This window comes from Halyomorpha halys, unplaced genomic scaffold, assembly GCF_000696795.3.
Source record: "Halyomorpha halys isolate HHAL.00 unplaced genomic scaffold, Hhal_1.1 Scaffold18.1, whole genome shotgun sequence".
In the NCBI taxonomy this organism is placed as follows: domain Eukaryota; kingdom Metazoa; phylum Arthropoda; class Insecta; order Hemiptera; family Pentatomidae; genus Halyomorpha; species Halyomorpha halys.
In genome coordinates this window covers 2272985-2286721 of record NW_027114407.1, presented here as the reverse complement: position 1 = coordinate 2286721, position 13737 = coordinate 2272985, and the positions used below count along the sequence as shown (strand labels likewise).

General features: G+C 29.7%; 1 protein-coding gene across 3 annotated transcripts in view; it reads right to left on the bottom strand.

Moving 5' to 3' along the window:
* Positions 1-3115: 3115 nt before the first annotated feature.
* Np (Notopleural) overlaps positions 3116-13737 on the bottom strand; it is a 162375-nt gene continuing 151753 nt past the window's right edge. For all 3 annotated transcript variants that reach the window (XM_067051594.1, XM_067051595.1, XM_014421101.3), the window contains 4 exons: positions 7879-7979; positions 6007-6275; positions 4714-4868; positions 3116-3806 (listed from right to left, as the gene is read on the bottom strand). In XM_067051594.1, the coding sequence (XP_066907695.1) occupies positions 3645-3806; positions 4714-4868; positions 6007-6275; positions 7879-7979 (687 nt within the window). In that variant the 3' untranslated portion in view covers positions 3116-3644. The remainder of the gene's footprint in view (positions 3807-4713; positions 4869-6006; positions 6276-7878; positions 7980-13737) is intronic.

Sequence of the window (13737 nt, the reverse complement as noted above, 5' to 3'; positions counted from 1 at the left end):
GATTGTAAAGTCAACAACTGAGAAAGCCAAGCATAAACAGCATAAAACTCATTGTTACATTAATTACATAAAGTGTTAATAATGGGTGTAATATTTGATTTCCTGAACATTTATGCAAATGTTATATATCTCCCTTGTTTTCTACTACAGTCTTCAAATATTATAAAACTACTTACTCTCTTTTAATTATAGGTATAGCATTTCTTTATCCATGATGTTTTTTTTTTTTTTTAATATTCAGTTCTAAACTAGTTAGATCTAACCTTTTGATTTCTTTATGCTATTCCTTTTATTCTTTTTACTTTACCTTTTAATTGGTTTATATTAATATATGTCAAGACAATCTACATTCAATTTTTTTGAAATTAATTATATTTATTGATTGTATTCAGATTTATTTAAATGTACTAACATCCTAGAAACATTGTATATAGCTACTTTAAAGTAAGTATATTATTGGTACTAAGTCAAAGTGGTGTATCTGCAAACTTTTTAATCTAGGGTTTTATTGCATTTAAACTTGTGTTTCTATTCTCTTCATAATACCAAAAGCCCTAACTGACTAATTGATATATATTAAAATTAGAAATAATCTGCCACCTTAAATCTGTGTTCATAATTAAAACACTATTACCTAAAAAATGTTCAGCTTTGTGCTGATGGTACTTGCATAAGTACCAATTGAAAATAGATAGGATTTGCCAATAATACAGACTATAAACTATTGGTTTGTCCATCCAGGTGACTCTTTTTCTGATTTCAGTTTATTTAATTTACGCTACAAAACTAAAATATAAAAACCAATAGTTTAATTGGATAGAAATAATTGTAAGATGGATAGACAGATGTAATTGTAAATATGAAAACAGTATAACCATATTACAAGATGATATGGTTGAAAAATTTCAAAACTCAGTAAACACTCACTTGAGAGGTAAATCTTCAAAATACAAAAATAAATACTGTTTTTATGCATGGAAATCACTATTACATTGAAGTAAAAATCTTCAATGATGTACCATACCATTTAAAAATAAAAAGTTATGAAAATACTTTTTAAAGATACCTCACAGAATACCTTTATAATAAAAAAAATAATAATAAAAAAATAAAGAAGACAACATTAATTTAATTTTTAGGTGTAGAAAGAATACTGTACAAAAATTTATGTGATATCAACCTTTTAATAGTCATCAAAATATGTTTAAACATGTACATAGTTAAGTGCTAATTAAATTAACTCTAGTGAAGAATATCAGAGCAACCAGAGTTCAACTGACACTCTCAAGTTGTACTTATTAGAGTAGAAATTCCCAAACTGGGTTCTAAGTATATAACTCTAAAACTAAGTCTAATCAAAGACAAATTGTAAAAAATGTTAAAGGGTACAATGAAAGTGAAACAAAGAAAAATAATTGATGTAGATTTAATCAGATATTAATAAATTAAACTCTCAACAGCTTTTGATGTGTGTATACAACAGTGTCAATTTACTGGATATCACCCAACCGGACCGCCAAGTATCCTGACTAATCTTGATTTTTCTAATCAGGATTTTTTCTAAACATATTTCTGAATTGAACATGTAATAATTTCTCGACTATTCAACTCTAATTTTAATTGTTTATTATTTACTAGTTGAAGATTTTGTTTATAAATTGAAAAAGCTACCTGAATGCAAAGAATGTCATATTACAGATGTAACAAATTAAATTTCTATAAAGCCACCAAATTTTTCAAATTTTAAGTGAAGATGAAATATTATTGAGTTTAACTGCAGAAGAACCTGAACTCAATAAAGAAAGTGAAACGCCAGGTGAAAATTATTAAAGCCAGGATATGGCCATTTTAACAACTGAAAAATTAACCGTTTGTATGTTAAATATTACAATAGGAGTATTTTATATTACCAGTTTGTTCTGATATGTAACTCTTGGATACCTTAAATCTGATTAATATTGAAGCTATCAAACTGATAAATGTAATGTGACCACTGTTTTGATTTCATTTGAAATAAATTTATAGTTACATTTTTTTGATTAATAGAATTTTAATTGATTATAATTTATTTGAAAATTGTTCAAGGGTGGTTATGATGACTGAATATTTTTATCTGAAAAAACCCCCCAAAAAAACAATCTGAACGTTTTTTTCTTTTATGAGTGCCTATTGTTTTTGTAATATTGGTATTTCTGTATTAAATTGTAACATATGGGAATTGGATTTAATCACCTATAAACTATCATTCCTCCCTTATGAACCTATTCTACAATATATTTCTATAATTGCCTTTATTCTGGTTGATATTTTAATTTTTTATTATCTAAATAAAAACATGTAAAATATCATAATGATTTTATAATACATATTTATATTATTCTTGACAGAAAGGGAGAAATAAATTATTTTATTATTTAATTTTTATTAACTTAAAATAAAAAAGAATACCACAAAAATAAATACTTGATTGATTTCTTATCACATTAATGTAATGCAATCTATTGCAATTTAATATTTACATATTTCACCGCTATCTTAAGTAAGGGGCGCTAATAAATAAATAAAATATTATAAATTAAATAAATAAATATATATGTATTGTTATGATTTAAAGTTTCATTTCCTATTACCCGATTGAAGGCACTGTCAAGTTATCAAAGACAATCGAGAAGTAAGAAAAAAAACTGTTTAGAAACATAACATAATAACATTTCTTATAATCATGGTATAGATATAGTTAACTCTTGAAAATCTTAAATATTAACTATTAACAATATTTACAATATTAATATCACATTTTACGTTTAAGTAATTTTCAACATTCACAATAAAAAACTGTTTGAAAAGTACAATCAAACATGTTTCAATCTCGAAACAATGAATACAAACGTAGAATAACAATAATGAAACTATTCATAGTTTATTTTATTTTTGTTTTGCTAAATAATTAAGTTTTGTATATACAATAACATATACATTTAATAAAAAAATAAACAGAAATAGCAAAATGAATTAGAGGTAGAAACTACTGATAATATTCAATGTTTAAAATTTCATTTAGATTATAGTTTTAAAAAAAGTTTCTGAAAACATCTAAATTATTTAGTTATGTTAAATATTAGACTTCTCTAAATGAATATAACATAATTAATTGGTTGTTTTTAACATAAATTTTCCTAGTTTCGAATATAATACTAAGTGATATATAAATAATCTATCTCACTTTAATTTATTAATTATACATTAATAAAATGTATCAAGCAGAAAAAATTAAAATAATTAGTGTTGAGAAAATACTTTAGAAATAACTAATCTTAATTAATGTCAACAATAAATTATTTCAAAAAACAAATGCATTTGTCATTGGTGAAATTCTTAAACAACTAAAAATAGTTCATTGGATACAAATCGTTTTTAAAATTTAAAGAAGGTACAATACTCAAAAATAATATTCACCTCATGTTGACCAATTCGTAGTATAGATATTTTAATAAAATATTTTACTTTTTCTTATGGTTCATACTTCAGATTCTCCTCACACTGATAGGAAACATTAACTGAGTTTTTGTATGTTTCACACTCTTGTCTATTCAAAGTTTAGAGACTCAAATTTCATACTAATGAAGAAATTGATCCGTTAAATACTAAAATTGTAGGATTTGGTTTATCCAATCTCTGAACTGGGATATCCTTGTGTAGACTCCAGGCTGATTTGGTTCTGCGCATCCAATTCCCCAAGAAATCACTCCTGCGAGGAGCCATCGTCTATCTGGTCTTTGTATTACCATAGGTCCTCCTGAATCACCCTAATTAAAAAAAAAAAAAATCATTAACTGACAAGCAACACCTTTATTATCTTATACTAATAACTTTATCCATTACGATTTTCTAATGACATAATGAATATTAATGGCAATAATTCCACTTAGGTGCCTAGTTATAGGGAGAAAATGGTTAAGCATTAAATAAAGTAATTATTATAAAACATAAATTCTGAAGAGCATAGGAAGTTTATATTAATAATATATGTATTAAGTTAAAAAAAAGATTTATTATATTTCTATGTTAACTTAAAATGCCATGATTATGTTTCTTGCACCAATATTCTGGAGTATTCCTTTGTCTTCAGTTTTTTTCTCTAAAAAATAATCTATTTTCTTATATGTAATAATTCTAATGAGTTGTTAAGTCCAAAAACTTCATATATCCACTTCATCTAATATAATAAAATGGCACTAAAAAGACTATAAAATAAAAGTAACATCTTTTATTTATTGTCAGTTTCACACATAAATTTGTTATATCAAGTGAAGTAATATATATAGATTGTTTGGATCCAACTAGACTACTATATTTATCAGTGTATTACCAACTTATAGAAATTTTGAATATAATAAAACAGACTATTGTTAAAGAAAAAAGAATTAAAGATGGAGGATCCCTCTGAAACATTAAAACAAGAAACATTTCAAGTTAGTAATAAAGTGTAATGGAAAGTTGTTTTTATTAAATATGTGTATAGACTATTAAATATTGTAATTTGGGCCACATTTTAGCAATGTAATGCACGTTGGGGTACCTCAATTAATTTCAAATCAACAAATAGTTCTATATCTTTGTGAATAAACTTTTGTTTTTAACATTTATTTAAAATATAAAAAACCAAATCGCAAGCTCTTATTTTTAATCAATTAACATTATACTAATACTTACCTCACAAGAATCAAACCCTCCTTTTTTCCAACCAGCGCAGATAAAAATGTCAGGAATGTGTTCTATGTAACCTGCTGCTCTGTACATTGTTTCACAGAGGCTATTGTTTATAACAGGAACTGATACTTCCTGTAGTACACTTGGTAGAGGCCCGTCTAAAAAGCAGAAATTATATTTAGTACACTTTATAGTAAAAGGAAAAACAAAATGAAAATAATTAAAATTTTGTTTTAGATATTTTGAAAGCATTAATATCGATATAGATATATAGATGAGTAAAGGCATAATATAACATACTTTTTTATATGGTTTATTTATTACAATTTCTTTTATGTTTCTCCTGCAAGGCATCTCAATTTCTTCTTCTTTTCTTCCTAATTTTTATATCTTTACTCTATGATTGTGTTTCTTGTTTGCTTATCCCTAATGAAGGTCTTTAGTTAAACCAATTTCGGCAAGCTTTGAAAAACAAGATTAACCTTAATGTTTGTTTCTTTCCTGACCCCACTTCAACCTCTAAGGAAAAGAATGTATTCATCATTGAAATCCTTTAGTTTGATAAATGCCACCGTACATATGGTATTCAAGAACTGGACCCTCTTCCTGTTATTATTGCTCAATCAGGAGTGGTTCTTAGATAGTGGCACAAAAATAATATAAACTTATGAAATTAGTGGCACAAAAATAATATAAACTTATGAAATTGAAAGTTATTAAAGTCTTTCTTGAAATATCTATTTTTATACTGGGTTACATGAATTGTTTTAAGAGGTGGAATCATTCGTTCTCTGGTCTTTGATTTCAATTTCACTTCATTGTGACAAGCTGGGAAACGAAAATTTTTCAGGTTTGTCAGAATTTAATTGTATTCCATTTATTTAGTAAATTTTAACTATTAAATGTCACATTATTAACTAGGCACAATTTAAGAGTGTTACTAGAGTGGGACTAGGCTGTTAAGTTAATAAATCAATGCTTGCACCCGAATTAAAAATTGGAGCATAAAAAATATACTGCTAAGAAGACAATAGGGTTCAGTTTTTTACACAGCTCAGGTGTTGAAGAGCTCAAGCATTGCCTGTTATCATCTGCATATCCAGAATAAAGGTGTTTCACTTCTCTTGATTTACTCAATCCCTAATAAATATTATGTATTTCTTTTCACATCTATAAAATCATTTTATTTTTATTTTATAACGCATGAGATCATGTGCTCATTTGGGCAAATGGGATAAATATCTATTTGCACAATAGATAGGCTTGTAAGAGAAAAGAGGAAGTATAAGAAAGTACCTTCATAGAGCCTGCCCCATCCTGTGACATAGGCAGTAGAGCCAACGAAATTGATGTCGTCCTCTGGGACACAGATGGGAATAATGTTGGGCTGGAAAGAGACCGGCTCGTAGAACCTGAGAAGTGCTAGGTCGTACTCGAACGTTCTTGGGTCGAACTGGGGGTGTGATGCTACGATCTGTACCCTCCTCTCCTGGTAGCCGTACGGCTCGTCCTCCACAGACAGGTCGTGTTCGCCCAGTCGTAGCAGGAGGTCGCTAGGTGGCACGCTGCAAAGGAAAGAGTTATGTATAACAAGGCTTAATGAAACAAGTTTTGACTGCTGGTCGTTTCCGACTACTTCAGCATTTACTGGATAAACGCTTTGAATTTCCTATTAATTTTAAAACGGTTATATTCGTGACCATGATTAGATCTATTTCAATAGATTCAATCCTATGTTCCGACATATAGGTAGTGCTATCATATATACTTAATGCTATACTTCAATTCTGGGCATTCGCGGGAAAGGAGAGGAAAATGATTGGAAGATCGCGGAATTAGCGGAGTGTGGAAAGTGAAGAAAAGGGAGATAAGGAAAATGATAAAAAATTTGTTTCCGCCAAAACCACTTATTCTAAAGACTCCAATGCAATAAACGGATTTTTACCCGATACTTTTCTACTATGAACTCCATGGTGCACTTCAAACGCCATCTATGGATTATACATATATGTATAATAACCATATACATATATGTATGCTCCATATTTTTACTCAGTATGAAAAATTACTGCTCATTCTAAAGGTTCTCACTAAACACACACGGTCTTTTCATGAGTTTGATGATTGAATATTCGAAAAAAAATAGTAAAAAATGTCAAATTGGTCAAACAATCGAATAAAATAAAAGTAAACTCGTAAAAAAGCTAACCATTTTAAAAACAATGAAAGGAATTGGCTATGCAGCGTTTCTACAGTTTTGCCTAAGTCCTTCGGCCGACCTGTACATCTGAATATTGTCTATATCTGACATAGACAGGGCTTTGCAAATAGGGGACAGTTCTCCCACTACGGACACCGTTCCAGAGACTGCTTAATCCTAGACTGTCCGGAAGAATCTTGGATATTGGATGGACTATATCCAGAAAATGGATTTATTAATGGACCATAGACTAATTAATTTATAAACTTGAATGTTTTCAGTTTGTTATTTGTCTATGGTCTAAGCTGTTGTCTGTTGCATTTAATTATACCGAGTTAAACTGTTAACGAGCTTAGGTTTACTATCGAATACAGCGAGTAGAAGAGAACTGTCATACTGCCATCCTGTGATATTACTTGCAGGACATAAATTTTTAACGTGGGTCTTTGTTGTAACTTGATATTACGTGAGACGGAACATAGATCATATTTGTAACTGATTAAATTGTTTAGGAGCATGCCGATGGAAAGTGGTGGAATACATCCAAAAAAATATATATTAATTTATTTGTAAGAAGAGTTTCGTTTACTAATTAAATATGTTCAAATTGAAGTCTCATTTTTATCTATATCTACCATTTATTTAACTTCATTGTATGCTATATTTTAGGGCATCTCGATATGCCTAATTAACTGAAAATTTAGTAAGTACATCATGCCAGATTTTAATAGGGTTCGTTTACAATCGAAATAGCTCTATCCACCAGGTTATCCTGCTGTTCATTAAATACTGTACACTATGTTTACTGTAAGATATTTGGTTTGTTCCAACACAAATAAAAAATATCATCAAAATGGTGGGTACATGCGCAGTACGGTTCGTACTGGCACACGCATGCGCCGGCCAATTTGATAATAGCTTTGATTCATTGAACAAGCTTATAGTAATATAATAAGATATGATGTTACTTCTCGACGCAGTGAGCGGCTGTGATGGCCCAGTTCTCGTTGAGGAGGGCGGCTCCGCACTTGTGGAGGTAGGTTGATGTCCTCCACTGTCTTAGCGAGATCTAGAACAATATTACAGTTTTAACAAATAACCATAAAAAATACAATACTTTATTATTTTTGTTTATATTTATATATGGGGTGACGGTAGCAGCGTGGTAAACGCGCCTGTCTGCCAACCCATAGATTGCGAGTAAGAGCCCGGCTCTATCCGGGATTTTTTCAAGCAAATAATTAAGAAATACTCACTCACAATCTTCCCCCCGGGCATTTGTGAGGCCCGTCAGCCAATGGGTGGCACTCACAAAAATAGGCGTGGGAGTGACGGACCCACCCTATGAAAACCACGTCAGGAAACGCGCGAGGACTTGGACCTCCACGGTCTGTCGCGCCAATGAAGAAAAAATAAAAATATTTATATATAATACATAACAATATTTCAACTATTGGTGTGAACCATTATAATGTGATGATTGTAACATAACCAAAATTATCGTTATAAATTAATACTCATATTGATATACAATATATTTATCCCTTTCCTGTTTTGTATGGTTTAGTCACTAAATGGACAAAACAAAAAGAGAATCAATAATATCTTTAGCGTATAATTAGGTGTTTCAAAAATCAAAGCCTTAATTGTGACAAATAGTAGCGGTAAACTAATACTTATTGGAGTTACATAGCTGAGTTAAGAGATGGGAACTTCGATTGTTTTTTAACTAAACTTTTTATTGATAAAATAACAAAGATATCTAAAATCCTGTATTTTTCAGGCAAAGGTTAACAACTGCACAAATTAATGTTAAAATACATTTTATCAACTCTTAATAAATTTCATATGAATAAAAATAATAAATATTCGACTCCGGTTTTACACCTCGTTGATGCTCTTCATCTATATGTGTTCACAGAATACTTCATCAAATGCCATTGAAAGATATTTATTTGCTGTTCTTGTTTTCCGAGTTTTATATTGTAATAATGTAGGTAATAAAACTAAACACTTTTTTTAGAAATCCCACTCCCAATTAATTTTTCTGAACTATGAATCAACCGAGGCCAAATGAATCGTGATGCTTTCATGCAAATCACTCGAGAGATCGATTATTTCAGGAGTCGAAGCTTTGATTCGATTTCCTATTCACCTGCTCATCTCTTAACTGGTAAGTTATTTTTCGTTCTTGATAAAATTGCTCAACCTATTTTAAGAGTTGAATTTTGAACAATAAAATTAATAAATTAGTTCACTAAACGTTTATGACTTATGAGAAACCTCTTTACAAGGCTCTATATTACAGTTAATGTTTTAACGTATAAGTTCCAATGAAGACTAGAACCCAACGTGGAATCTCCGGAAGTTCCTACTACGTTTCTCCCGACCATGTGGGATTCTTTCGTATTTACAATTCGAGGAAATGCGTGTCAAAATTAACAAACCAATAAATATAGTTGGTTTATTATAAAAATATGAAGGGTCTAATATAAAATTATTCTAAAAATATAAGAATGTCTTCTTTTTTAGAGGCATCATGTTATAGCAATTGTTGGGTCACATACCTTAAGCTGGACACTCAGCATTTTTCGTATTGAACTTTCCCCTGGGCCATCTTTGGCTAAGTGGAGGCACATGGCAACATAAAGTTTTAGTACAAGAGCCGGGAAGAAAAAAAGGCAGTTATCTCATTCCAATTTTTTATTACTTTAATGAAAACTATGTATAATTACTAGTCAAAACTGATGAGTCGGCCAAGTATAGGTAGGGGAATAAAAATGGTGGCTGTTTCAAAACCTTTAAAAAACATTACTTTTTCATTCGGAGCTCTATATCTTAAAAACTACCAACAACACTAGAAAATCTAAGAGGACATTATTTAAAGAAGAGTAAATTTGCTGAAATATTAGCCTTAAAAGAGCTATTTACGTCCATAGTTCTCGAGATATACCTTTTAAAAAATCAAAATTTCTTAAAAATCTACTGAAAGACTAATCTACTAATAGTTAGTTAATTTATTTTGAGAAATCTACATCTCAGAAACTATGTGACGAACAGATGTCTATTAGCATTCAAATTAAAGCTAGTTTAATGGACTATAAAAAAGTATAAGACCTTTACCTTCCTAGGAATAGTAGTTTTCATAATATTTGCTAAAATAAATTGATTTATTGTTGTTCAGAAAATAAGTTTGATTTATGAAAAACTTTATTTCAGAAACCATTGGGCATACAGATGTCTGCCAGGGCTCAAATTAAAGCTAGTTAAATTTACTACAAAATATTTAATCATGTTTATCTTTGTAGGAGTAGTACTTTCTATGATATTTGACCAAATAAACTCACAAAATGTTAATTTCTAGTTGTTCGTATAAAATGTTGGATTTTGGAAAATATATATCTCTAGAACCATAAGACGCACATATGTCTGCTAACACTCAAAATGAAGGAAATTTAACTTACTATAAAGTAGTTTATGACACTTATCTTCGTATCGAGTAGTATTTTTTAGGATATTCACATATGAATATAAATTTGACAAATGAAAATTTGTCCGAACAACTATAAATCAATTTATTTTAGCAAATTTCATGTAAACTATTACTCCTACGAAGATAAATATTATAAACTACTTCATAGCTAATTAAACTAACTTTAATTTGAGTGCTAATAGACATCTGTACGTCAAATGGTTTTTGAGATATCATTTTTTCAAAATAAATTCACTAACTACTGATCTTTCAGTATGTCCCATTTTACATTTTTATGAAATGTTGCTTTTTAAAAAGCTATATCTCGAAAACTATTTAACGTAAATAACTATTAGGGCTCATATTTTAGCAAATTTACTCTTCTTTAAATGGCGTCGTCTTAGGTTTTCTTGTGTTGTTCCTAATTTTTAAGATATAGAGCTCAGAATGAAAAAAAATTATTTTCATCGCTTTGAAACAGCCGCCCTTTTTTTATTTCCCCTACCTATACTTGGCAGACTCATCAATTTTGACTATTAATTATACATAGTTTTCATTAAAGTAATCAAACATTGAAGTGAGATAACTGCCTTTTTTCTCTTCTTGGGGTCTTTTACTATATAGGAGCCTTGCACATTAGAAAATCACCTTGCTATTCGCGGTTCATAAGTATCAAAAGAAATAAAGAATATCCTAGTTGAAATAATTATTATTCATCTGCAGTCTTGTAAACTCCATTACAATTTTAAAGAATAGACCTTTGAAAGATGCGTTTGTCCATCAAACCATATACATTGTCGTACATTCCAAGTCCATAAACGACCGTTTTTCGCTTGGCCTCAAGAAAATTCAAAGAGGTTTTGGGCGTAAAACTAAAAAACTAAATAAAACTAAATCTTTTACCATTTTTCGAATATAATTATGATGTAATAACCCAATATGGTGGAAATAAAGCTGTTCATGGCTGAATCTATGACCTCATTGAAGTCCTTCCTCTCTATCTTGTCCTCACAGTCAAAGGCCTTCTCTATGCTCCAATATTTCCTTTCGTAATAATTCAATTAGATACATCCACCTAAACTATTTTTAAAATAGTTTAGTAAAAATATTGTTTTTTTTTATTTTAGTGATTAAAATAAACCTTATGAAGACTAAAAGGCTGTTCTTCGTATGACAAAACATCGTATATATTATCAAACGAAAATTATTTATAAACCACCCATTTTGGTTTTTAAACCTCGAATTAACTATTTTGGTTTCTTACTTTCGATAGTGAGCCCTTCTAATCACCTTTAACCTTCTTCCTAAGCCTATGATTTCCTACCCAATCGTATCTTTTAACGATACACCACTTATCTCTGTCGAACAGATTCACTTCCTAGGGCTACATTTAAACAATAACTTGGAATCCTTATACAAGACTGAAAAGTCGGGAAACTGCTTTTCGATTCCGAATATTACAACACTTACACTTCCAGTCAATTACAAAAGACTGATTCACTTGACTATAATAAGGTCTATTCGGACTTACGAAGTAGGGCTTTGTGGCGCCACTGAACCATCGAATCCATCTCGAATCATTGTAAAATCTTTGTTAATATGTCACATATACAATCATCTATTATGACCTCATGTTCCATCTGTTGCCGATTTGGACGAAACCAAATATCAATTCTTCCACAATCAACTCCCTCACCACCCAAAGCCACTTGTATCTAACCTTGCTTCCTCTTCTATACCTGATAGTCCTCCTGACTTCTGGATAGGATATGGTATCCGAGACCTTCTTATCTAGAAATGTTACTGCAGTTCTACGAGGGTTTACATTCTCCAAAAGTCATTATAATGTTATTTCACTCATACATCTCGTTCACTAGTAGTATTTTATTTTGTTAATACAGTTGTGGCTTTCAATAAATAAATGAAAATGTATTATCTCTTTAACTGGTGATCGATTTTGTGATTTCGTTTTTCGTTTTCAAGGGCTGTTTGTATGTACCAAACCGTGTACTCGGTACACAAAAGCCGAAAACGTGTTGTGTTACAATAAACGCTAATCGTCCACCTTTTTTTTTTTTTTTAGGTTTTGGTATAATTCGAAAACCATGCATCTTTCGGAACGTTCTAGATGATTATTGGAAAGATAATTAAATTATCTACAAAAATAAATTAACTAAATATTAATTTAAAAAATGTTTGTATACGACTTTGTGGTGAGGAGAGTTTTGGGAGTAGATTAGGAGTAGTACACACCAGGTATTTCTTTTTTAATTAGTCTTGATGTTGATAATGATTTCGAAACACTTTTAATAATATCATTAATAAGTATTGATAAACCATTGTGTGACAATTTGTAATTATTTTAAAAGTTATTACTGTTGCATGTAGAGTATTACTGTTTGCAGTCAAATAGCTACCGATTTTTTTATTACTTTTAGCGACATCATTTCGTCTAGTGTTGGCAATTTTCGAGTCATCGAACTTGAAACTTGTTTACAAACGCCTTTAAAAAAGGAAGAGAGATGCTGAGGTCATTGCTGCCTGGGCGCGGGAGTTCTAAGCCAGGATTGGATCTCATATATCATCAGCTTAGATATGATTAAATGTTTCGTAGTAATTCAGAATAAAGTTAAACGTTTATCCTAAATAGATAGAAATCTTACATATACGACTTATGTACGTTGGATATTAAAAAGTAATAATTTAATATATAATGAATAAATAAAAGACTAAGGGTGTTTGATTATCAAAGAAGTTGTTATATAGAAGAGTGAATGACCATTGAAAAAGAGTATACACTATCATTTTGAATAGATAGAAATCAATAAACAATTCGATATAATACGGCATTATAAACTAAATAAGGTTATATCCAACAATAATAAAATTACCAATATTGTGACACTATGTTTTATCAGTGAAATACGTTAGATACTAATTAATACTTAGTTTTACTATGAGTGTTTAAATTTATTTTTTCGTTTTTCCACTTAATGACATAAATATTAAATTTTGAATACAGCTAGCTATATATATACTAAATATACCGAGCCCTTTTAGTTATATTATATTCTTATTTTAATCAAGTTTACTCAATACTTCTGACGTGCTTTTAGGAATTTATTAGCGTTTAGCCGTTAAGCCGTTGCAAAGCTCGAACAATTAAAAGTGTTATATACTAACATTTCATTTTATGTTTACTATTAATTATATTATTTTTGTATGATATCTTGACAGCGGCCGACAGATGTTGCCTACTTGTTTGGATCATATTTGTTAAACTTTGGTGAATCAATAAATAAGATAAAAAAAAAAAGTATAATATTTATTCATATAAATTAGAATACTACTTATT